The sequence below is a fragment of the Nesoenas mayeri genome (assembly GCF_963082525.1).
Source record: "Nesoenas mayeri genome assembly, chromosome: 1".
Taxonomy (NCBI): domain Eukaryota; kingdom Metazoa; phylum Chordata; class Aves; order Columbiformes; family Columbidae; genus Nesoenas; species Nesoenas mayeri.
In genome coordinates, this window is record NC_137541.1 from 158,218,185 (window position 1) to 158,245,512 (window position 27,328).

A 27,328-nucleotide genomic window follows, 5' to 3' on the forward strand; every position below is an offset into this window, starting at 1 on the left:
CGGGGAAAGCAATCCTTCAGTAAGTATTAATTTCCATGCAAAGGTACAAACACGTCTACGCAAACCCATGTCCATGAAAGCACTTCTATCCCACAAAAATGTAAAGACCAAGCATTCAGCTGTTTAGACTTCTTAGGCAATGAATGATGACATGTTCTTATTCTCCTTCACTCTTTACATGCACTAAATGCTATTCACGTTCATCTCTTGCCCTTATCTTTTAGAGCCCTTTGTATTATGAAACAGAAGTGACAAAGTTTTTCCACTTAGATGATGCGTACAAATTGCGGTACTTGCAGAGATATCAAAACATTTACCTAGTTGTAGGCAGCAAGGCTTCTTAAGATATCAAGGACTCATCATAGAAACAGGACACAGGAGAAATGCCAGTCTTTAAATCAGTAAAGAGGGGATATTTAAAAAACCATAACTGCATAAACATACATTAATAACGCAGGCATCTTTTGGATGGCCATCTTCTGTAATATAACAGCCAATAGGAAAACCAGGATTGCAGAACCTCTGGCCATCTTCAACATCATAACACCAGGTCACAGGCATGTTGTCTACAATCCTGTAAATGGCACAGTGACATTTCACAATCTTTCAAAATAAACAGTGTAATGGAAAGAAAACCAGATTAATACTCCTCTAACTTTGCTATATTCATTATTGGAATGATTAACATCTTTCAGATCTTAACCTATGGAATTACACTGATTGCCAACCCGAGATAAAAGCATGTAGCTCTTCAACTGAAACTTTATCTTTTTTTGAAATAAATAAATTTCTTCAGAAGGTTGCTTGGAAATAGGAGGCTTGCTCTGTGACCACTAAAACATTTTGTTCACTGGACTGGTTTCTGAAGTTCCCTTACATAAAACTCTCTCACTCCAAAGTCCTAAAAATTTAACATTTAATTATTTTGTCTTTAAAAATGGCCAAAATAATCCACTAAACCAACTAAAATTAACTTGATAATTAGAAGTTTAAGACAAAACACAAAATAAAGAATTGTGCCTACACACATATATGTATTATTAATTCTCCAGCTTTCTCCTTGGTCTTCCACTTCAAAATACATTTTTCATGACAGTCTTTAAACTTTTATTTTGCATTAAAGATAAGGTACAAGATTACTTTTTATTTTTTGCTATTGAAGTGAATTCCTGACCACTAATCTCAGTTGCAGTTCCCTGAGAGCATGGAATACTTTAATTAGATGGTTTACATGAGCAAAAAATTGTAAGCCACCATGCATTTGGGAAAGTAATCACTTTCAAACCTCCCTCCACTGTCTATCTTCTGTCTTTATATCACCACCTCACAAGGTTTATATTCATGTTACCTAAAAGTCCTGAGCCTAGTAGGTTTATGGTTAAGTTGCAATGAAAAATTTGTCAAGTAATTCCACACCTCCATGAGACGTTACAGAAAGTTATAAGACGGTTAGGTTAGAAACAGTATCCAACATGCTACAAACAGTACAAATGACAAAACAAAAATTACATTTAAACATGGAGAAAGATACCCAACACGGCCACTTATCCCTTTGTAAAAGAAATAAACCTATATCTTCATGTTTTAACTAGCTGAAAGATAAATCCCAAAAGAAAATCATTCAAAGAAGACTAAAAATTCAGTAGCTGTCCTTAGAGTAACCTTAATTTTTCCAGGGAATGTTTTTAACGGTCTATTAATAAACTTCACACACAATATGACAACTGCCACTTTTTGTGCATCACTAGACCAGAAAAGGACATCTCACTGAAAGTTAACACATTTTTTGTAACACCAAGCTACTATCCATCTAATCATTATAACCACTACCTCATTAATGTGAACAGATACCTGATAATACCTCATTAGGTACTTTTAAATACCTAATAAAACATGGGAATTACGACTTCAGACAACAACAAAGCATTATTCTGTTTGTTGTGTATTGTAACAGTCTCTGATGCAGCACTGTTTTTTAAAGCACATCAATAGATGGGGGTAAAAAGAGCAGTACATGGTGCCTTTGTACACAAAACATAAGGAGATTCGCATCACCCCTACCATCCGCTCCCAGACAGAAATAATAGCCATGTTCATGGCTCACACTGACACAGTGGAAAAAGTGAAAGACAGACCCTCCAAAAACACAGTTTCCAGGTTTTTGGGAGATTCCAAAGGCTACCACAGATTTGCAAACAGCACAAGCACCAGCCAAATCCTACCCATTTCACCATGCTACTATGTGGCACAATTTAGTTGCTGATTAGGAGCTATTCCAGGTGCAGATTCATTACACTTGGGCCATATTTGGAATTTTACCTCCATAATATATGCTCTTGCTTTTGTTAGTATTTTAATTTCATAAACAAAAGCAGGTAAAGAACTAAACTATTGCTTACAAGTTTGGGTGGGATAAAGGGCTTGCCTTGCATCTTTTACAGTAAAGACATACTGAGCTGCCCTCAAGCAGCAATGCTGGAACTAATTGATAGTTTAAGCGTAAACCATTTTTCAGATTTAATCTTCAAATTTAAAATGACTTGAACTTATTACACATGTGAGGTAAATAAACTATACAACAGTCTTCTTACATGCCTTTCAAGAACATCTGGTGATGAACACTGTCAACCAAGATAACAGTATAGCTGTCGAGTCCAATTGAGTATGTCAATTCCTAAGCTTATTAAGTGGCTTTTAAAACGTTGAAAGTACTTTGCACTATCTGTGTTCCCCAGGAATTTTATGATAAATTGAAACTAGATAATAAACCCTTATTAAATCCTCACTTATGCTACCTTGCTGATCCCTGTACAACATACCACTATATCATATTCTTGGACTACGCATCACTCATCACAAAATCCAGCCACTTGCACTTCGTGAAGCTGTGGCTGAGGAGAACAGTCATTACCGTAACAGGCATAAAGAGGAATTCTAAAGTGTTTGAGCAGTGGACCCAGCAAAAAAACCAAACACAAACAGAAAACCAAAAAACAAACAAACAAAAACAAAACCCAACCGACCAAACAAAAACCCAAAACAAACACACACAACCCCTCCAAAAAAACAAAAACAACACAACAAAAAAACCACCACCACCAAAACACGTAGAAGTATTATTTAAAGAACTAAGAATGTAAGAATAATACGTAAAGAAAATGTACAGAGTATCATAAATTTAAAGGGAAATGTTCACATTGAAAACTAGAACTACATCTTGCTAAAATCTGAACAGTTCTATCAAGTTAGTTGGATATGCTAAAAAATATATTTAAATACACAAAGTATATTTGTAATATAATTTAATCTAAGTGGGGTAAAAAAAACCAAACAAACAGTGTAAAGTACTTTTCTGTGTGATTAGTTTTACACACTTCTGTTCCAGTTTCTGTTTCAATAGTCAGCTTAATTTTTTTTTAGGAAAGCCCAAAACTTCATCTTTTTCAAAGAATGACAGGGTCATAATCTTGGGAAACTATTTTTCATTTACACACCAAAGCATACACAAACTTTGGAAGCTGAAGCTATATGACACACCAACATGCGCCAGTGAAATTCAAAGTGGTGCAAATATTATAAATATTTGCAGTATCTAATAGGTATAAAGCCAAATCCAGCATGTCTGAAGCTCTACTTATTTCAGTATTAGACATATACACTTCAAATCCCTACAAAAGTAGCCGGGCCTTTCATGGTTTCTTTATTACTTCCTGGTTCACCTACATAAACATATGGCTATTGCCTGAGAACCCTTCTGACCTAACCCATCAACTTTAAACTATACTAATTTTAAAGAGGTTCCCAGGAAGATTTACATCAGTGAGCCACAGTTTATCCCTGAAAAGGGATAGCCCGTATCAGTTCCCAAGAGCAGTAGAAAAACTCACTCAGTGCCCTTCCAGCACCAGTGGCTGTTTGAAAACTGAAGAAACAGAATGTGACATTAAAGAAAAACATTTAATGTAATGACAGAGGCAACATTCAACATTTCACCTGCATTTTTACACATATATCCAGAAAGCTTAATCTAATTAGATCAAGACTGAAAACTTTGTTTCTGTGAAGCAGGGAGCACATATTTTGAATCATATGGGCAACACTGGTTAATTATACTCACATATTACGTGCAAAAACATGCCACAGGAGCTCTGACAACTTCACGCCCAAGTTGTTTTATCTCTACGCTTGAGCCCAGTGGCTGCTGTTAGCACAGCACACCAATATGTGAACTGCTATACAAATACAGATAGCATGGCTGGGTATTCCCAAGTGTCAATGCAGAGCCTGTTAAACATTTCCCAGCTCTTGAAGGTTGGTACAGAGCATGGCTACACCCTAACTGAAAGTCAGCATGAGATTCATACACGTTCGGCCTTGCCCCACCATTAATGCCCATCAGAAGAAAACCTCAATGTCCAAGTAGAAACAGAGCCCCAGAATGCTCCAAGGTGACTCAGATGGTTACAGAGGGACTGAGAGAAGAGAAAAAGACCAAGCGTTTAGATGTTCCTCAAAATTACTTTAGTAATTAATTTTCACTGGCCACCTTTCGCTTGCATATTCTGTCAGAGAAACAAACTCTCTCAGAACTGTCTCTCCTTGACACAACACTTGAAGGCGAGCGCAAAGCCTCTTGAGAAAAACAAAGACAACACAGCAATAGAATGAAGGTCCTTTAAGACTTTTCTCAAACTAGGGCAGGACTAACTTATACACTTACAGGTGCAAAGAAATAGCAATAGTTTACAGTAAGCACAGAGACAGCACAAAAACTACACAAAGCTTTATGTTTGGAAACAGACTTGTTTCCATTATACCTGGTGCTTATCTTCAAGTGAATGAAATGGTTTATGAAGTCAAACAATATAACATCTTTCCAAGAACAGAAGGGGAATAGATTCAGTGGAAATACTTAGTGTTCAATCCGTATTAAGTTGCAAATACAAAATGATAAACTAAATTATCACCAGCACACTAGACTAACCAATCTATGAATTTTGATATTAACTTACCAATGATGTTGATAATTCAGTAGCATACTTTTTTTCAAAAAGTCTAATTTCTGTTTATCTTCTGGCTTTGTGGTATCATATGTTTTTGTACAAACAGATGTACATGTCTCCCTGTTGTTAAATGTGAACTAAGGAAAATGAAAGACATGAGCAAAAAGGTTGTTACAAACATTGTGTAATTTCAATATTTAACAACTTTCCCCTATACATTTATAAATGCCTACACCAATACAATAAAAACATCTAACAAATTAACAAGACTATGTATATTAACCCTCCAGAGAAGATTCTTATATAGGTGTGTGCTATAAAATCTGCCTGTGATTACTGTAGGAGCCCTACACTAATAGCTTCTTGTTACCAACTGAAACCTGTTTTCTGCAATGATTTACCAGATGAGTCATTTGACCTCATAGCAGCAATGCTGTCCCAGGTAGATTCAATTGCTAACTTTCTCTCCTACTATACGTGATGGAGAAGGCGAGAGCTTCAGACATCAGAAAAGACAAACTGGCTAAGACCATTTCTAATTCTTCCATTTACAACTGTAATATTTTCAGATCTGGTTCCAAGAAATAAGATACTCAATTCCCTCTAAAAATAGGACAGCTGAGGTGCAAGAATCTTGTTTTGGCAGGTTTCAAGGAGAGAAGACAACCTCTACAGCACTTCAGTCTACAACTTCATGATGCAAAGTCCATAGTTACTACTAGGTTAAATTCACAGATTTATATTGTGTAGAATTTCAGATTTTGAAGCCTTTTGAGATAAAGCCCTTGTGAAAATGATCTTCAAGATTCTGATCTCCTTTGGTTACATCTGAATGTACATATTACCAAATACCCCCTTGTCAGAGAACTAACCCTGTAAGGAGACGGTTCTATTCTCTCTCCAAACAAAACCTGGCCAAGGTTTTCAGATGGACGCTTCTTTCCTTCTGCTTGACAAAAATCAAACCTGAATTAGAGAAAAGACATAAGTTAACAGAATATTCTCAGCTGCAAATATTAGACCTCAAACAGTGCTCCCAAACCAACACCTTCATCACAAGAAAAGCAACTATACAGCTTTCCTTCTAGACAACAGTTTCTTCCTTGAACCTGCAAAGTGTGAAAGTCACAGTCTCACTTTGGAAAAACAAACAAACAAACAAATGCCACAAAAAGAATCCCCAACAATTAAATCTCTTCATCAGGCATTTCAGAACTCAGTTTGTATTAAACATGGTAACATAAAAGTTTCCTTAGGTAATTAGAAGTTTCCTATTTGCATAGGAATTTTAGCCAGAAACTAAATCTTCTCCTAGAGTTCTATGACAGCTCTGAGAGAAAAACATACACACCAGATCCTCTGCGGGGTGGGGGGGGGATAATATAATAAAAGAAAAAAAAAGTATCTACACACACATCCACACAGCTCCTTTACAACAAGCACTAGTAAACAAAGAGCTTATTTCACAAACATGTTTAAAAACACATCTTCCAAGTATTTGCAATCTAATTTCAAGTACATCACATTTATGTCCATTAACATGCAGATATAACTAGTGCTTAAGCTCTTCAATACTAACAGTCAAAATCTTTAAGCAACAACTTTACAGAGTTGTACCAGGCACTGATATGTTTTGTGCACTCCTATAATGTGTACCGAGAAAACAGTCAACACCTCATTAAGATAATTGACGTGAAGTTCACACCTCATTGCCACTTTAACTCATCTGGCTATAAGCTACTTAAGACAGCAGTTAATTCTTTGATCTATAAAATGACAACTAACATAGAAGAGTAAATATACATATATATATACACACACACTTTTTTTAACCTTTAGTTACTCTAAAGCAGTGCTTCAATCTACATGAGGGCCTATGAATCCACGCACTCCTCCTAAAGTATGCGCCAAGACAACCAAGAAGAAAGAAGCAATCATCCAGTAAAAATTCTATATTTATAACCTTTTGTTATCAAAACAAATAGGCACTCCTCACTGGGCAACTGCTGTAGCAAGACGTAGATAATACTTTAAGATAAATTAATCTTTTTGGAAGAAATATCAACTAAAATGACAAAAACAGTATAATATACTTACGCAGTATATTCGTAGGGAAGGACAGACTCTACAGAGTCAAGTCTGTTCACAAACAGCTCGATTCCAGACTGAAAGAGTGGAGATAATCAGCAGTTACTTAAAAGCACTTCTTCAATTCTGACAGATATATAAAAAGATTTCTGTGACTAAGATAAAGGAATGCTGAAAATGTAGGATCTGTGTAATTATACGTCTTGTATAATTAACTGTATCTGCTGAGAACATAAGTAAAACACTATATAACCATCACAAAAGTAGCGACTACATCACAAAGCCACTTTAAGGCTAACATAACCACTTAAACTACAAGATAGCAAGGAATCACACACAAGAATAATACAATTATCACAGTTGCCTGTGTTTTAGTTTAATGTCCCAAGTTAGAGCCATGTTAGTCATCACCACAACTTTTGTGTAATAAAAGTCTTAAAAGAACAGGAATAAAACTACGGATGAGATCAGTACTACTCCCTATAATTAAGCTGCTTCCACAATTTTACCTATGTAGCAACTGAAAACTGAACTATGAGGATTTAAACAATGTATTCAAACTGATACACTATTTTAAGTTTGAATAGAAGCTCTTTCCAAGGAGGAGGCAAGGATATCCACATTTACTTTCTTATAAAAGTTCATCAATAACTCCAGCAACTCTTGAGCAAGAACCTGAAATTCAATCTGCTGTGGTTTCAGACTAGTTTGGCCTATACATATTAATTACAGTTGGAATAGTCTGCTGCTAGGGAAAGGGAGAGGTCTCACAGTTTTTCCTTTTAGTCTCAAAATCCCTTCCCTTATTTTAGTCCCACAGTCCCAATACATTTCAACTGTTTACCTTATGCTGGTTTTTGCAGTTATCTGCTTGCACAGTAAACCAATTAAATTGGCTAAAATAGCAAAAGACCCCAAAAAATTGATAAGAGGAGTTTTTAGCAGTACAGCAACTCAACTGCCTTACTGTGCAACCAAGCAGCAAAAGGAACATGATTGCTTTCAGGAACAAGACCTCCCCCTTTCAACAGCAAGCCATCTATTTTCTCACCATGAAATCAACAGGAGAGCTTTTCCTCCCTATGAAAAGTCACTCAAGTTTAGCCAAAGAAAGAAATTCTGGAGAGGGGAGAAAAAAAATTTAAAAAGATGGAATTGTTCACATATATCTGTAGTTCAGATACTTCAGCCTGGTGCTATGCTTTATCGATACACTGTACTTGTCCACGTGCAAGTTAGGATGCAGTTCCATGAGACACAGGCGGCTGTGAGCTGTTAAACTGACTTATTAAGTGAAGACACCTAACTGCGCCTCTCTCCTCTGCCCTAAGTCATGCAGAGCTGCTGCTTACCTCTGGGTAGTATATGCTTGTCATAATTGTGTAAGCCATTTCAACTCACTAACATTGCAGAAAACTACCCTGACAAAAATAAAAAAAAGCTGGATAGTTTTCTGCCATTAATAAGCTGAAAAAAAGGATTTAACAAATAGCACAGGCAGGACAATACAGAGGACAGGAACACATTGCCTCAAGGAAGACGGGAATTAAATCTCTCACTTTCAGCAGCAAGGAATTAGACTGCCTTAGCTGGTCACAGAACCACGGCCTTAGATTAGCTGTTTGTCATTGAAGGAGAAGATTTACTTGAATGCTTTGATTTCTATAAGAAGTATACACATTAATGCAGATCAGCATCTTTGGTAAACAATTTCCCATATGTATGAATCCAAAAGGGATTTGCCATTGTATTTTTTTTTAAACTGAGTAAGGATTCTTAATATTCAGGCAAGAGTTACTATTTCAGTCTGCAGATCACATTCTGTTTCTGATGATATTCCAACTAGGAACAGGAAAAATAGGCAAACTGAGTTTGCCCAAGCAGACCAGTAGACAGCTTGGAGGAAGGGAGAAAGACATGAGTCTCACCATTCTTGTGCTGGTAGCTACGTGTCCCACTAACAAGTTCACATCCCATCTCACTAACAGAGAAGACAGGAGATCCACAGAGATTATAACAGACAAGTAGCACCATTTAGAGATCCAGTCTGTGGATCTAAATCTGCAAGTCAGGGGAACACTCACTATTAATATCATAATCAATAGTAAAGATTGTAAGAACTCAGCAAGAACACGTAAAAAAATAAGGTAGTCCAGTGAAGCTTAGTTTTACCCACTTACGTAAATATGATGATATAGCAATTATAACAATTATTGTTTCGTCTCACCAGGGACCAGGCTACATTCAGTTGCAGACTACATTGAGAGAAATACACAGGAAGAGCGATTTCTACTTCTCCACGTGCCTGTGTCTCAGTACGTGAATTGGCTAGCACGAGGTAAAGGAATATAAGGGATGGCCAATTTCAGAAAGAGATTTTTGCAATAATACACCCATTGAGGTTATACTAAAATGTTCAGCTAGCCACTGATGGTAGGTTTATGCAACTCGCTTCACATTTACAAAATGATAAATTCTCAGGATAAGGAGACAAACATTTCATATACATTATATGAGGAAAAAAAACAAACAGAGACATCTGATAAAGCTCAGTCCATAAGTGTCTCAGGTTGGTTACAAGAGACAGAAGGCAACCTGGCTCACCTGACTTGAAAAATAATAATCTTTCTGCCACAATCCTAGCTTAAAGTAGGAATAATTCAAACATATTGTTTTTTCAGGGATGTGTAAAACTACAAACTGCAGCTTGAAAGTCTCAGCCTGTATTTGAAGAAAAAAAGCCTTAAGAAGGTAGTGCAGCTGTCTGCTTGGATACTGAGGTAGAAGGAAAGTAACTCAAGTTTCTTCGTGATTGCCTGAAAAATGTTTTAAGTGGGTACTTCAGCACACTACATGGATGTTTTCAAGGCTTGCTTAAACAAAGGTAGAGCTGCGCTGATCTAGTGCTGGCAACAGCTGTGCTTCAAGCAGGAGGTTGGACTATGTGAACTCCCAAGGCCACTCCCGAACACTATTTCTGACAACCTATAGAAGAACGTCCATAGAATGTTTTACTACTACAACAGAAGCGGCATGGAAACAAGAGTGAAAAAATCCACAGCTATGTGTTAGGTGCAAGATTTGCCTTGTCTGAATGGAACAACACACTTAAAGAACGGAAAAAACATTTATAGCAACTACACCTTCATTACACATTTGTCTTATTACCTGCTCTACTGATTCATGACAGCAAATAAAGTCAGTGCAAGATGTTTACCAAAAGTGTGCAGTTTAAATACTTTTATTCTGAAGAATCGTGGACTAGTATTTCACATAATACAGAAGCTGAGAGATCAGAGAGTGTGAGAAAGTCACTTCCAACAGCAATTTGATTGTAAAAGTGATTGATCATTCAAGTACTAAAGCATGGTCCAGCGTAATCTCCATCACAGCAGCAGCAAGCAACTTCTAAAGCTTACCAAAAGGTTCAAAGACTATTTCAAGTATAGACCCCCTACCAGCCAACATAATTACAAATAAGTAATTTGGTTACGTGAACTTCGTTTGTCACTTCTGTAGGCAGAAAAAGAACTTTAAACTTCACGTGAGACCCTGGGGCCTGGAAGCCCCGACGTTTCAGGTTCCTGCAGCCAGGAGAACACAGCAAAGAAAGTGTCACTGCATGTTTGCCTTGACTTTGTATCTGCTCGCAGCCATCAGCTGTTCGCTCCTGCCGCGGATCGCACGCAACCTGGCACGACCTGCCACTGCGATTCTTTACTTTTCTCAGCTTTCCAACGAACGTTTCAAAGCGCCCGACAGATAAGCGGCCGGCGCTCCCCATTTCCGCACCGTGACCGCCGCTCACGGGATGAACTGACAGCCCGGCCACCTCACCACTGCCCATCACCGGGGGAACCGAAACTCGCCCCAAGTCCCCGCCAGCCCCCGGGGACATTCGCTACGTCACAACCGAGCAGCTACAAACCCTCCATAAAATAAAACACAATAATAAAATAAAGGGCCCTCACACAACCCGCACGGCAGGGACACAAGTCAGGCCGCGCAGCAACGCGAGCCCCCGGGGCGGGGGCGGCGCCCAGGCCTGCCCTCAGCGCGGCGGCCCCGGTCCCCCACGGGCTCACCTTGCACTCGGGCGTCTCCTTGTCCTTGTCGCAAAAGTTGACGGGCGCCAGGCCCGGCAGGTAGAAGGCGGCGGCGGGGGGGCGCGGCTGCCGCCAGAGCAGCGGCGATGAGGAGCCGCCGCAGGGCCATGGCGGGACGGCGGGGGTGGGGGGCAGCGGGAGCGCGCGGAGGAACGGCGGCGGCGCGCGGCGGCCTGCGGGGAGCGGGGAGCGGGTCCCTGGGCGCCCCTCGCGCCAGCAGCGGCAACAATCGCGGCCCCGGCTGCTGCTGCTTCTGCTTCCTCCCCCCCCGACCCCGACGGCCGCCACTTCCGGCTTCTCGCGCGCGCGACACGTCACCCCGCGCGGACCTCCTGACGAGCGCGGGGGGAGTGGGGGGGCGGAGCCGGCGCACGCGACGAGCCGGGCCGGGCTTCCACGCGTTCGCTTCCGGGGTAGCGCCCCCGCTTGGCTACTGTTGTCATGGCAACGCGGCGCTCTCCGCCCGCGGCGGGGCGGGACCGGCCCCGCCCTCCCACCGGCCCGGGCCCCACCAGGCCGACCGGGAGCGGCGCGCAGCGCGCCCGCGGGCAGCGCGAGTGGCGCCCAGCGGCCCTTTGGGACGCCCGCCCGGGGATCGCAGCGTGGCCTGGGCCCGGTCGGGCTGCGCTGCCTTCGCGGCTGCTCACAGAATCACAGTGTCAGGGACTGGAAGGGACCTCGAAAGATCATCCAGTCCAATCCCCCTGCCGGAGCAGGAACACCTAGGTGAGGTTACACAGGAATGTGTCCAGGTGGGTTTTGAATGTCTCCAGAGAAGGAGACTCCACAACCCCCCTGGGCAGCCTGTTCCAGTGCTCTGGCACCCTCACTGAGAAGAAGTTTCTTCTCAAATTTAAGTGGAACCTCTTGTGTTCCAGTTTGTACCCATTGTCCCTTGTTCTATCATTGTTTGTCACTGAGAAAAGCCTGGCTCCATCCTCGTGACACTCACCCTTTACATATTTGTAAACATTAATAAGGTCACCGCTCAGTCTCCTCCAAGCTAAAGAGACCCAGCTCCCTCAGACTTTCCTCGTAAGGGAGATGCTCCACTCCCTTCATCATCTTGGTTGCCCTGCGCTGGACTCTCTCCAGCATTTCCCTGTCCTGCTGGAACTGAGGAGCCGTCCTTGCTGGTTTTTATTTTGTTCTTCCTTTCTATTTTCAAGGGTTCCACTATGGACAAACTGAACTAGGGCCGAGTCCCGCCAGTGGATGAGTGGAGTTAGGGAATGACAGACAGACAAACAGGTGTTGGCAGTGGTGGATGTCTGTTCCAGCTCAACATCCAGAACAACCTGTGTCCGTGTTCCCTCCATGTCAGTGATGGCTGCTGTCGTGTGGCACGATCTACCAAAAAAAAACCCCACCAAGAAAAAAGCATATGGAAGGGGCAGGCGTAAAGAGTCTATTGTTTTGATAATGTAGGGAACTTCTCCTTACCTTTCCTATTCCATCGTTTGGGCTTGTGCAGCTTTAGAAACTCCAAACAACAGCCTTTAATGAAAAACTGCATTTATAAATGTTGCAGTGTTTCCACTAATTCCCTCAGTCTCACAGGATCTTTGATTTACTTCTGTTTATCACAGGATTTGGGGAATAGACCCGTTGCTCACACAATGTTATATATCGCCAAGGTCTTAAGGCAGCTGGTGAAGCCAGCAGGGAACGAGCAGGGCTGTCCAAAGGGGTGTCAGGTCTGTGTCCTATAACGCAGCGTACAGGTGCCTGAGCAAGCGATACATGAGGCACCCGGCCACAGTGGCAGGGTGGAGCTGCAGGTGGGTTACTTCACACAGCGCCTGGCCAGATACAGTGTTGAGCATTTAAGCACCTAGGCCACAAAATGTACTCCTTAGGTAAGGTTATTTTAATATATTTCTAATTTATTTTCTACATTACATAAGCCTTTCTTAGTTTTATATAAATATATGTTGATTTATAACATATGTTATACATTAGATATTTCTGAACTCTCTATATTTAATTGTTCATCTACCTTTCTCACTTCTAGGTCTAATTCCTGCTTGTCTCATCCTGTAGATATCCTAAGAGCGCAATTATAAGATCAAGCCCTGTGACAAGCGCAGCTGGAGAAGAAATCCCAGTTCCCTCTCTTTATTTAAAATTACTCATTGTTAGGGTAATCAGGTTGTAAATGACCCAAGCTGAGTTTCTCTTCTGCCACAGGGGACTTCAAACATCTCTCCCATTTCCCAGGTTAATATTCCAAGCAAATTACTTTTGTGGGCCTAATTCCATTCCTTTGCATGAGAGAATATTTAAAAGCCTTTGCCCATTTAATCCACGTCTTCCTTGAGAACGCTTCAAAAGCCGCGCAGTGAGAAGGAGCTGCGGTGTGCTTTGTGTGCTTTTGTTTAAATCCCTTGTCGTAATCTGCAAAACCTGCTGACTCAGAGGAATTTTGAGGGGTGCTCTGCCAGTGGGTCCAAAGAGCATTTCAGTGGAAGTGATGCCATACGCTATTATGCTCTCTGCTCTACAAAGGTGATGTGGAAAAACAATTTGTAGGCTGTGCTATTAATTCAATATAGCAACTCTTTTGGAGTAGCTATAACCATGGGTTATAACCCTAGGAATAGCCATGGTCCTTGAGATCTCATTTCAGCCTGGGCAAAACCCATCTATTCTAATTTAGTGAGAACTTCAGTGGGAATTTACTTGATAATTTCTCATCTCAGATTCCCCTGCTACGGGTTTTACAATCATAGGTTACAATTCAGGGGGTGTGGTTTTAGTACAAGAAGAACAAGTATCACAGGTTTTATCATGAGAAGTTCCAAGGTCATGCAAGACTAGGAAATAAAACACAGGAAAAATTACCGTTTCAGAGATTAGTGAACCAACAGAAGCCAAAGCAGATGAATAGCCTGGGTTTTTCCTAAAAAATTCTTGTGATAAGAAAATACAAATGTAAGACCATAGGGTGTTCAGAAACTGCTGGGAAAATAAGTGCCACTTCTTGAAAAATGTTACTGCTCTTTTCTTGTCAGAAACTGTTGTGAATGACTTGCTATTATTGTGGTGGTTCTCACCTTTTGCTGCCAATTTCTGGGCTGTGAGGTGTGCCTCCTCCTTTGGGGGATCCACAGCTCTCAGAATGTAGTTCTTCATTTTAGAAACAAACTCCTCAAAGTCTCTTATATCCTACACATCAGTGGCCAGTGTCAGTGCCTTCTTGCAGCACATTCTCTCCTTTGCCCAGGGGCGCTGAAACTCGCTTTTCTCATTATAGTGCTTTAGCAGCCAAGTTGCCAGGCTGTTCGACTTGCTGTGTGGAACAGATAAATACTTCTTGCTGTGGAGGGGGCAAGGACACGGTTAAGTTTGCCCCACTACAAGCTTTATGGCCACAGGTTACAATTCAGTGTGTGAGTTTTTAGTACCAGAAGAGCAGAATAATACTCTGCTGCATAATGTTTAGGGTGCTAATTGGATACAACTGACATCCACTTTACTGTTAACAGTTATTTCAACATTATTTTTTAAAAATATAAATAATATATAAAATATAAACTATATGTTTGCAACCTGGAACCCAAATCTCCCTTCTTGCAAATGAGTTTCCCTAGCACTGAAAATTGAGAGCTTTGTAAACGAGCACACTCTATTTCTCTCCTGAGACAACCAGCACTAATAACTTAATGACAAATTTCATATTTGGGAGAAATCCCCTGCTGTTAAGGAGGCCTAGACTGGTAGTTTGGTCATTTTTCTAGAAAGCAAGAAGTATGTGCGAGGACCTCATCAGGTGAAGGTTGAGTTAAAGTCCCAGATGGCTGTACTAATGATGATAACTGGTGACACCTTCCCCTTCCAGCAGTCTGAGAACTCGCAGATGAAACAACTGAAGGATTACGGTTTGTGAAGCTTGATGCTACTTTGGCCTGAGGAGATTTCAGCAGCGCAGTCCTGCTAAGGATAAGGTGCTTCTATGAGTGATCAGAGGCCAACATTTAGGGTTTGAGCCTGAAAATGGGGGAGGCTGTGTGCCTCTTCGGTGAGGTGGCAGCAGAGCACGGTTACGGCTCTGTGCCTCCATTGTAAGTTAAGCACGTCGAGTGCCTTAGTCCTTTTGTGGATCCAAAGCTGCCTTGGCAAGAGGAACCTGCCATTTACCACATAACCTGTGGGAGTGGCAGGAGTGGGCGCCTGGCAGGAGCATGCCCAGCCCAGGCAGATGGATGGCAGCATCGTCCGCAAGGCACCGGGGCAGAGATCCTGCTGGTTTTTCATCCCCCTTCCCCAAGGCGTAGTCCTTCTGCGGGCAGGTGTCGACCCCCTGCAGCTCAGGGCCATTGAAGCAGTGCTGCTGCGATCTGGGAATACTCTGCGGGGCTTGGTGACATATGAGGTGTGCTTCTCCTTCAGGTCAAAGAAGAGCTGCAGCATTACAGGAAAAGCATATTCTCTTGAGCAGCAGCCAGTTCCCTACCTGAGCAAACAGTGCAGCATTCAAACAAGTTGCGCAGCATGTGTTATAGAAGCTCATCTGGTTGTGCCTTTGCTGTCTTTATTCGGGTTTGCAACTTGCAAGTCTGTTTGGTTTGGGGGCTTTTTGTTTTTTTAATCTCTGTTCAGGCATTAGATCCAGCACCTCCTGTGACTTTATGACAAGCTTCAAATTAATATTTAACGCAAGTCTTTTTAGGCTTTTGGTATACTATAGAGGCCTATGTCCTTTTTCCTACTATTTTATATGGGGCTGGAAATGTGCAATCAGTCCAGTACCTGACTCACCAAATTAAAAAAGAGAAAGCACTGAGTAAAATAGGCAAGGAGCTCTGTCAGGTAAAAACTACTGCTGAATTACTTCTAAAAGGAAAATGCTGAGATGATTATGCAGCTATTACTCTATATTCGAGGCTAAATTCAACCCAGCTGACTCCTTTATCTAGGCAGTGGGGCAGAGCTTTTGGAGAAATGAGTGTGCCAAGAGGGACACAGCGATGCCTTGCAGCAAACACAAACCAGGCTCCTCCAGGAGGGAAGGGGACACACGGCACCAGCCAGTGCGGTCTGGGAGCAGCTGCGTTTATGTCTCTCTCCAGCAGTTGCTATAGGTGAGGGTTCTGTGAGGTCTCTGGTGAACTTTAAACCAGCGCAAAAGCAAGTGCAGGAAGATCGCTGCCTGCCTGGCCCATGCCTCCTGTGTTTGGAGCAGGTCTGGTTTGGGCTACGCTAATTTGTTCAGTCCTCAGTGTGTAGTAATATATTCTTCGCGTTAGTACCAATTAGGCATTGGGAAGAAACAAACCTTTATCCACGAGTATGTTTGTGGATAAAGTAAAAGGGGAATGTTTTTTACAGCTCTATGGGCTGCAAATCAATTGAGCTGGTTACCTCTTCAGGAGTCAGTGCAGTCAGTAATTAATAGCTTCACTGGGGGCTTAAATATCCAAGTTTATCCGAATTGCCAAACTTAAATACCACTCTTGGTTATCACTAGTTTGTCTCAAATGGGAAAAGAAGAAAGTCTATTTTTTTTTTTTTTTCCTTCAAGAATAGACTGTTCAGGGTCTTTGACAAGAGTTAAACTAGATTTTGGGGCAAAAAATGTGCATAATAATCTATATACATTGATTCTAGTTTGTAAGTGGGAGCGCACCCCCTCCCCCACCATCTGCTTACGAACACTTAATCCGTGATCACATTTCTCAGATATTCTGTCCTTGCCCTGTACCCTTCTGTGGTATGACGTATTAACACATGCAATCAGCCACGTTCATTGACAAAGATCTTTACCCAAGTCCACTTCCTGGTGGTGAATTTTGTGCCATTATAAAGCAAGTAATGTTTTTGAAATTTAGATTATGAGAAGCCTTCATGAGCAATGCAGTAAAGGCTGCAGAGCTGATTTGGGATGCAGCTGCTGGAAATCTGGACAAGAACTAGGAAGCTATTGAGGCAGTTAAATCCTTTTGAGACTCCTATTTTTCCACTAATTTCAATTGGGAATTATGTGCCAAATTAGGAGCTGAGTGTTCAGGTACATTGCACTGTGCTTCTTAGGTCTTAATTTCGGTCCTTGAATTTTGCAAATGGTCTGATGGGTATTTTTGCACTCACAGAAAGAGTATTCATTGTAATGATTTCCCCTACGCACCGGTGCTGCAGGAATTGCTCTGGCACTGCCTGGTATTCAAGTCTCTAACAAGGACTATGGAGCACTCCGTAAGAAGCACTGTTTAGAACCGGAGTTTCTCAATAATCCCTTCAGTTCCCGAAATTTTATACCCTGAAGTATGAGAAAGGTTATGTGTCGTAACTTTGTATCCTGCCTTATCAATATCATCTAACTGCAACTATGACTGTTCCCCTTAAAGGCTTAAGCCTTTTGAGATTGCAAAATATTTTGGTCTCAGGTATGACATGGTATATCTTCACTTGACAAATGATGTAAGAAAAGTCTCCTCGTTCATTTCAAATTTGGAGCTTTTAAATTTCATCCCCTACTCCCTGTCCTGAAGAAAGGGGTAGATGGCAGAGCCCAGTTTCCCTACCCTGCATCAGCGAGCTTCTCTCATGGCTGCTCCTTACTCTAATCCATCTGAGGGAAAAATCTAACCTCGGTGTCAATCAAGCTCTGAGGAATATTCCTATCAAAATTTAAAGATCCTGAGCTGTTGAAGAGGTGTCCTCTAATACACAGGACTTTCAAATAGCCAAGAAGGCAGGATTGGGGCAGCATGAAACTGGAGCGATAGTGTCCCTACACCTTGGGACCTAACCTGTGCTGAAATTTGGTCCGTGAGAACCACCAGCCAAAATGATCAGAAAATCATAGAATGGTTTGGGTTGGAAGGGGCCTGCAACAGTCATCTATTCCAAACCCCTTGCAATGAGCAGAGACATCTTCTACTAGAACAGGATGCTCAGAGCCCCATCCAGCCTGGCCTTAGGTTGTCCTAAATTACATTGAACATCAGGCTGGTACCATTATTAGAGGCCACAGCTGCAAGTCACCTTTGTCCTGTCAGGCGGTGGCAGAGGTGACAGCTCTACAGGACTGTTGTCACACCCGGTGAGGCAGGTGGGACCATGGGGCATCCTCCCCAGGATGCCACTGGTGGGAAGGTGGCCCAAGCAAGGCCTCCAGTGGTGCTATGGCCAGGCCACACTTAAGCTGAGCCTTCAACCTTTGGAGCACTGATCTGGGCTCAGCCCCCATTAGCAAGCCCTAGTCTTCAGCCTTGAGGAGACTGAGGGGAGACCTCATGGCAGCTACAGCTTCCTTACAGGGGAGGGAAAGCAGGGAGTGTCAATCTCTCCTCTCTGGTGACCAGTGACAGAACCCGAGGGACTGGCAGGACGATGTGCCAGGGAAGGTTTAGGTTGGACATGAGGAAAAGGTTCTTCCCCCAGGGAGGAGTCACGGCCCCAAGCCTGAGAGTGTTCAAGAAGAGACTGGACAAGCCCTCAGACACATGGTGTGAACTGTGGGGTTGTCCTGTGCAGGGACAGGAGTTGGACTCAATGATCCTTGAGGATCTCTTCCAACTCAGGACATTCTATGATTCTATGTGGCTGGTTCCTGCCTCCTCGCCAGGGTCAGAGCAAGCGGTTTCTGGCGGGAGGCGGGTGGAAAGATGTGAAAGAAGCAGCAATCAGCTGGTGGCTTGTGCTGGGAGGCATCAGGCAAGTAAGCTTGCTGCATTTTATGGCCATGCTTCACCTGCAAGTGCCCGCTGTGAGTGAAATTGCCTGGGCTGGCGCTGTCCTTTCTCAATTTCGCTCCCAGCAGGCTCCGCAGGTGAAGCATCTCTCATTGTGGGAGTTGGACTTTGCTTTCCCCTCGACAGCCTGAAATACGAAGTGGGGAAAAGAAAGAAGGTAATAAATGGCTGGAGAAAAGCAAAAGCAGGGCAGAGAACAGTGAGAAGCAGGATGTGTGTCGAACAGTAATGGTAATTCAGTGCACCCAGCCCCCTAATTCTGGGGGAATTTAATACTGAAAAGAGCTTTACTTAGCTGCTTTAAGCTTTACACTTAGAAGTCCAAGAACTTTACAATTAGAAGTTTAAAATCATGGTGATTTTTTATAATTTTGTGTTTAAAATGCCATGTAAGGTGATGTGGGTAAAGGTAAAAGATAATTTTCCCGATCTTCGGTCTTACAGAGAATTATAGTGGCTGTTTCTAGGAGAAATCCAGGCAAAAAGTAATTTTTCCTGTTTTTCTGAAGTCTGCAGTTCAGAGTTCGTTTGTCTTGATTTTATGTTGTTGTTCTTGCCCTTTCTTAAGACAACCTGCATGTGACTTTCAGTGTTGACAGGTGCCTGCCTGATGCTGCTTCCCTTCAGAGAGAAATTTAACATCCAAGATGAGAACCCTGCAAAACTGGTAACGGCATCTGAATGCCTGACTGCCTGTTACCAAGGGAAGAAGACCCTTGATCCAGGGAGAGGGGTATTGACACAGCTTTAAAGTTTAAAGACCCATCCTAGGGTTTATAGGAGTGGGGGACAGCGCGGAGCTGAAATGTTTGAGCTGGTTCCTGCCTCCTGGGGGAACTGCTTGCCTGGAGACCAGGAGGCTCATTGCAGAGCTGGTACCTTGAATTAGGTCCCTGCATGCAGCAGGGGACACAGGAAAGTGGTGCTTATACATCCAACAGCAGCAGAAACTATGTCCTAGGGTTGTGTTTGGGAGGCAATTGCACTGTGTAACCCATCCCTGAAGTTTTGGGGATAAAAAGCGGCTTTTTGTTTCAGTGGTGCGAGGCATATGCAGCTGTGCTCAGTGGCTTGCAATTTTCTGCTGGTTAACATGGGAAAACTTGTTGAGAGACTGCTGCTGGACGAAGGCGATCTGGGTGGAAAAGATCACAAATCAGCAGTGCTTTCGGATTTCAGGAGAGGAGGGAGTGAAAGCAATGGACTAATGAACTTAAATCAGAGGACTTCAACCCGCTCAAAGAATCGGTGAATGCAGTCTTGTGGAAAGGAATTTTAATGGGAAAGGGAGCCTGGGAGGACTGTCAGCTCCTAAAAAAGGTGCCGAAGACGTGATGAAAAACCGCCGTGACGCTCACAGCGAGAATGGGGAGAGGCCGGGGTGGCCACCTAGGAAGACGACCTGACAGTCAAAAAGGTGGTGGAAGGAGGTGGCTTGCAGGCAGGCAGTAGAAGGAAACCTCCTAACGCTGTCCCATATGACACTTTCATGGGCAAACTAGGGACACATCTTCATTAAACTACTTTAAAGTGGGGTAAAATGGAGGCAAGGGGTTGGGCAAGTATGTGGAAGATGGAAGAAGAAGAAAGAGGTGTTGAGAGGGAAGAAGGCACAAAATGGGGTAATGTTTTTCTTAGTGCTGCAGTTTCACACAAATGCTTTTGTGTGTGACATAGTAATGGTGTGTGATTGTAAATGGAACCTGATTTGCCAGATCAGTAAATACAAACCTGACCTGTGCCAACAAAAATATTACAATCCTTTGCATTAAGTTCTTTGCTTTCTCAAATGAGGGAGAAAAGCGAGAAAACCCACAGCAGCTCCTCCCATAATTAAGCTCCTTTTTATATTCTAGAAGGTGGGTCTCTAAGTACCCAAATTTGAATGAGTAACAAAAAATCAAGAGGTACCTTTTTCTAATGGGTAGACTACAATAGGTGCCACCCACAAACTTGTTTAATAATATTATTTGCCCTCATTTCCAACTAAACTTCATTCTTAGGTTGCCCTTTGCAAAGTGATTTCTTAGGAGTGCTTAGATAATTAAGGGGAAGGAGTGCAGAAGGAGCGAGGGGTCCTCCTATTGATTTTTTGTGTAAGGTCTCCTTTGACAACCTGTCCCAGCCATTACTTCACATGCTCTAAAAATTTTTGTCCATATGTCCCAATCAGTAGCAGGAGGGAGGTTGCTCTAAAACTTGATTATAATAACAATCAATGGGGTTAGGATGTAAAAAATTAATATAAAACATCAGCTACGCAAATTATTATCTCTGTTATTCTGTGTTATAAATTCATTGCAAACTAGAGGAAGTCTGGAAATTTCAAATTATCTTCTGACTTATGTCTTCCATATCCCACCAAAGATAAAAACATCATGCAGATTACAGAGAAACACAAAATCTCCTCTTTGATTTATGATTGGTGGCAGGAAGGTTGATCAGATATGAAAAAGATTATGCACGTCATTTACATAGACAAGAGACAGAAAAGCTTGGGAAGTTCTGTCGAAATGATGATGGCTCCCTCGGTGACCTTTTCTCTTTGGAAATCACAGTACACTCCCTGGGAGGGACACTCGCTGTGCCGTACATGATCACCGTGCAGACAGGCAGGAGCAGAAAAGAGAGGCTGTGGTGAAAAGAATCTCACCTGTCGTGTGAGTTTGTTAACAAGGCAAATCTCAGGATATTTACACTGAAAATAATCTACAAACACTCCTACATGGTGGGTAGGTCTGCAAAGGTTACGTTGCAGAAGGTTACTGCTCAGAAAGAGGCGTTTGTTTGCTGCTCTTGGATTTGGATGAGTAGGAATATAGTGCAGGGCCACTGAGAAAAGGAAAGGTAACACCAACCACAACCTGACAGGGCCAGGACTTTTGCAGGTCAGGTGTTTTTTTGTTTGGTTTTGTTTTTTACTGGTTTTGGTTTGGCTTTTTTTTTCAAATTAGGTGATCTCCCAAATAGTATGACTCTGTAACATGCAGAACACTTGTAGTCCTAAATTAAAATAATAGAAAATTTAAGTGTGGAAAGGGTGATTACTAGTCTGATGTTACAGTGTTGCAGCTGTATTCACAGATACTCAAATGGGATGCGCTGGCTGGTTATGGTATGTGGATGTTTGAAAAGACTTTTTCAGTATGGATGAGCTCATATACTGTTCTCCCTTCATACAGATGAGTGGGTGCAGGGTGGCAGTCTGGTGGGCAGACAATGCATACAGCAGTGCAGTCCATGCACTCCCGTAGACTGTAGTTCCTCCCAGTGCTGTCTTCATGACTGGAGCACGCTGTGTGCTCCAGGAGTTTTGCAAGCCAAACAAACAAATTAAAAAAAAGAGCAATCTGAAGGGGCTTGATCTTACAGGTACACTAAAAATCTCTCCTTGACTTTCTTGATTTCTCACATCTGCCTTTGTTTTTCATAAACCTTGCATATCCATGCACAGAATGGTTTGGGTTGGAAGGGACCTCTGGAGATCACCTAGTCCAACCCCTCTGCTAAAGCAGGTTCACCCAGAGCAGATCACACAGGAATGTGTCCAGGTGGGTTTTGAATGTCTCCAGAGAAGGAGACTCCACAACCTCTCTAGGCAGCCTGTTCCAGTGCTCTGGCACCCTCACAGTAACAAAGTTTCTCCTGTTTAGATAGAACCTCCTGTGCTTCAGTCTGTGCCATTTCCCCTCATCCTGTTGTTGGGCACCACTGAAAGGAGTCTGGTCCCATCTTCTTGGCACCCATCCTTGAGATACTTATAAGCATAAATAAGATCCCCTCTCAGCCTTCTCTTCTCCAGGTTGAGCAGACCCAGCTCTCTCAGAGTCACCTTCATCTATTTCTCTTCTATCCAGATGTTTTTTTTCTCAACAGTGCCCACCTCTGCTGGCCAGCCAGCCCTGGCCCTCCCTCTGTCACTGACATGGAGCATTAGTGCTGGAGGTCCCAGGCAAGGGCAGCTCATCTGGGTGGCTATGGCCCACTGCCCTCTCTCCTGCTCTTTGCTCCCTTACCCAGCCAAATAACAAAGCGTTTGTTCCTGACAGGCAAATGGGAATGAACTGGCAAGGAGCCCAGGTGCCTTATAACTTAATCTCTGTCTACTCAGCTGTAAGTAAAGAGAGTTTTGTCTCAAAAGAGCATGATTCCTTTGGCTTCACCACCTAATATTTACTCACTGACATTTTTTTTTCTCATATTGTTGTCCCAAGAGAAGAAAGGGAGATTTAGATTTCCAGCTACCAAGAAAAATCATCCCTGGGCAAGGGAGGATGGATGTGAGACCATTCACCAAAAGGCAGATTACTTCTGATTAGGATATCATGCCACTTACAAGCTTTTATTTCTCTATAAAACGCTGTGCTGCCTCAAGTATTGTAATAGAAGGAATTCAAGGCACAGGGAAGTGTGGTCTTCCATTTACTCCAAGGAAATTGCGCTGAGTCAGATGTGCTGAGGAATTCCTGTAGAGAGATTACGAAGTCGCATGATGGGCTGCTCCTCTGACAAGTTTTGGAGACTATCTAGGATTTTTACTGCATTGGAAAGCCTGTTTTGTTAGGAATGGACAAAAAAATTAAATCAATAATAAGCTGACAAGTGAAATAATATTTCAACTTGCAGGAGGTCACAACCATATTCCTTTACCCAGAATATACCAACAAACCTTTAAAAATCCATAACCTTTTTCTTTGTCAGACAAAGTGCAAACGTGCATTTAATTTTCTCCCTTGACCATCTTTTTTAATTATTACAGAACTGAGAAAAGGGATGGACAAACATAACTCCTGCATAAGCTACGTCTGGGATGTAGCCTAAAATCCACACATGGAAACCAGGTGCCTTCCCTTTTCTCCACTTATCTGCTGTTTTGAATAAATTGCTGAGTGAAGGGGAAAGTGATGGCTGGCAGCCAGTGGCTGGTAGGTGTGGAGATACTGCTACCTGGCATCAAGCCGAGGCTGAACTCAGGGACACAGACTATGAACATATCAGATATTCCTGATATGTCCCGAATGTTTCCCAGTCCCCAGCAAAGAGAATAGTTTCCATTTTACCTCCCTGCTAAGATTAAATCTTCCCCTGCTGGGACTGGAGAGCTCCCGACAGACCCATCCTGGGTAATGAGTGAGAACAACTCCCGTAAAAGGAGCCAGGCTGTGAACTCCTGAATTTTACCCATGTCGGCTGCACCAAGAGCCTGGTTTATCTGAACGTCCAGACAGGAGCAACATCGTCTGGTCAGGGATGGAGGGAAGGATCGCACAGGGCACAGTGGGCTGGCAGGAGCAAGGAGGATGGAGCTGGCTCTGTTCCTGAGGCTGCTTGTCTTTCCTGCAGGTGTGATAACAACACGTCATGTAAATGACCTGTTTGCTTCAGGGCTGAGAGCAGAGGGCACCTGACGTGGCACTGGCAAAGTGAAGGATCCGGTATGGAAAGCCAGTGCTGCGGATAGGCAGAGGGCACCCACCACCTCTTGCTAGTGCTATTAGGGCTATATTTAGACTGTTCGGTTAATGAGTAAAAGACGTATGAGAAAATAGGTGCTACGTCTGTGTGCATAGTGATGATACTTGGTGACACTTCAGCGGCTGAGAAGCTGTGCCCAAGGCTACCTCAAAAAACCCCTGGTGAGTGTGGGCACCCCAGCTCTGTGCCGGTTGCCTGCTCCCGTGCTGCTCTCCATGGCCTCAGCAGCCCTGGCAGAAGGAGGAGGCTGCACCAGCTGAGGAGCTGTCCCCCAGCTCCAACCATGGTTGTGCCCGCTCCAAGTGGAGCAGCCGTGTGTGTCCACCCTGCGCTGCCCAACAAAAGGCTGCCAGCCTGCTCTGGACCTCGAGCCAGGTCACCAAGGATGGCTGCTAAGCTCTTCATGGAATCACAGAATCATAGAATAGTTTGGGTTAGAAGGCACCTTCAAAGGTCATCTAGTCCAACCCCCCTGCAATGAGCAGGGACATCTTCAACTAGATCAGGTTGCTCAGAGCCCTGTCCAGCCTGGACTGGAATGTCTCCAGGGATGGTGCATCTACCACCTCTCTGGGCAACCTGGGACAGTGTTTCACCACCCTCATTGTAAAAAATTTCTTCCTCATGTCTAGCCTGAATCTCCCCTGCTGCCTGTTGATAAGCTTCGGTGCTTTGCAATTCCCTGTTCCAATTACCGGCCCTGCTCCCCACGCTGGTTGGGCCTGGCGTGTGCTGGTGACTCAGCAGCAACACAGAGGCTGTGGAGCTCAGGGAGGGAGAAGAGGGGAGAAGCTGTGGGGCAGAGCATGAGGCATGCATCAGTCAGTTGTGGGGCATCATCTCACAACTGCCTTTTGCAGAAGTTCTTGGAGGTCCCTGCATGTCCAAGAATGGAGTCGTCCAGATGAGCCACACAGAAATGGTTCTTATGTGAGTTACATGTAGAAAAAATATTTTAAAGTGTTAAGATAGGGATTCACTGGGCAAGGGATGCTGTGGCAAGTCTGTCACAGGAGGCCAAGTGAGGAAAATATCTTTCTGGATTGGCTTAGGTATAATTGACCAGTTTGGAGGCATGGCAACTGGGAGGATGAGCCCTGCTACCCTTTTTTCTTCAGCTGTATTGCTTCATTGCGAGAAGAAGCTTGTGGGGATTGTCCATATAAAATCTATAGCTGCAGCAGTTGAATACCAACACCACTATTGCAGGTCTTGTGGGCTTGAAGCTTTCCCTTGTCATAGGCACACTCCCATTTCTATAACATCCACCTAAAATTGACTGAAGCTCTTGTGGCTGTGAACCAACAAGCAGCGATCCTGCTGTTGTCAGCTACCTGCCGGCTCGCTTCATGGCGGCACCAGCATGAGGCAGGGTGCCCAGCAGGGTGTCTGGTGGAAATCCCAGCTGGCACAAGGCTGGTGCCTCCTCCCGCCCCCTCCTGACGCAGGCAGAGCACCGCCGAGTGCCCGGCAGCCCTGTGGCACGTCTTGTACCTGAGACCGCTTTGCACGTAGGACAAATTACGGCGGAGCCTGTGCAGTCAGAGTTGCTCATGAGGGATGGATGAGCAACCTGAGGGCTGCAGAAGGCAAAAGTGGGGAGCTGGCATCTTCATTTCCCCCCTTCCCTAAACTCCCTTTTCCAGGCTCCTAACCCAGGCTGGCACTGAGGTTTTATTGGTGTGAGACTGGAATCCAGCTCAGGCTGCCGTGACAGGGGCTGCACTCTGCAATTAGCTTGGAAGAGAGGTCTCCAGAGGGACACAGTGTTTCTCACCACCAGAAAGAGCTCTCTATTAAGTGTCAGCTTGAAAGCAAATCTTACCTGCGTTGAGAACAAAGAGGCTGCAGGCTGGGTTTCAATTTTTAATATTTTAAAGAGCACCCCTTTTTTAAAATACTTTTTTTTTTTTTTTTCCCCTAAGAACATCAGAATGCATGTGAGCAAATCGTAAAGATTCAATCTCGGCCTTGAAAGGAAAGAGGTAACAAGCATGGCCCAGCAACTATCCTGAAACCCCTGTGGCAAGCAATAATCTTGAAAAAGCCAGTGCAAGCTATGTTTTCAATTTATAAATTAAATGTATTTAAAATTTATGAACTTTGACTGCACGAGTAACTACTTCATTAGACTTTAAGGCTGCATGTTTCCTTGGCTTTTTTCATGGTAAAGTAAAACACATTTCTAATAAACATGGAAAGAGATTCCAAGCTAGAGTCACTACTTTTATGTAAAGGACTCTCCAGACTCATTAAAAAAGTTTATCACCTAAATAAAGCAAGCACATTGTAATTCTTGAGCTCATAAAGTTGGTAATATATACATAATATTAGCCTATTTTTACATGTACACCACTTGGTATCAGCGAATGACATACAGTAAGGGGTTTACTATAAGGAAATTAGCATATAAAACTATGTTTTGGTAAGTCTTAGACTGCAACACAAGCTTGAGGAGCAAGAGGATGTAAGTTGAGCGCTGCTCCGATTTACTGAATAAGCATGGCTAATTACATGCAGGTCCCGAGGAGAGGGCTCTCTGGTGCTTTGACACCAAAGCTTTGGCTGTAACTGAAACTGCCCAATTTCTCCCAGTTTATATAAACCTTTTTGGATCCCCTTTGACAGCCAGTGGTGGGGATGCGGATGGAGGCGTGGTGGTGCCCGCCCCATGCACTGGCCCACAAAACGAGGCTGTGGCTGAAAGATCTGGCACCAGGAATTTCCCTTTCCCAGCACTGGTAGGTCTGCACGTGGAGTCCCTCTTTTGGGACCCCTGCTTCAGGGGGGCAATGGAGCAATGGGACAGGTCCAGCTGAGGGCTGCCACCGTGGTCAGGGGTCTGGAGCACAGGTGTGGTGTGAGGGAGGTGGAAGGAGCTGGGGTTGTTTTACCCAGTGAAAAAGAAGCCAAAGGGTGATTGAACAGCAGCCTGTGGCTACCCGAAGAGCAGGTACAA

At 43.4% G+C, this 27,328-nt stretch overlaps 1 protein-coding gene across 1 annotated transcript in view; it reads right to left on the minus strand.

The window, feature by feature from the left end:
• Window positions 1-11,401, minus strand: part of TM9SF2 (transmembrane 9 superfamily member 2) — a 28,601-nt gene extending 17,200 nt beyond the window's left edge. The window contains 6 exon segments of the mRNA XM_080363701.1: window positions 445-574; window positions 5,013-5,140; window positions 5,876-5,969; window positions 7,101-7,168; window positions 11,177-11,257; window positions 11,259-11,401. Of these exon segments, the coding sequence (XP_080219827.1) occupies window positions 445-574; window positions 5,013-5,140; window positions 5,876-5,969; window positions 7,101-7,168; window positions 11,177-11,257; window positions 11,259-11,306 (549 nt within the window). The 5' untranslated portion in view covers window positions 11,307-11,401.
• Window positions 11,402-27,328: the final 15,927 nt, after the last annotated feature.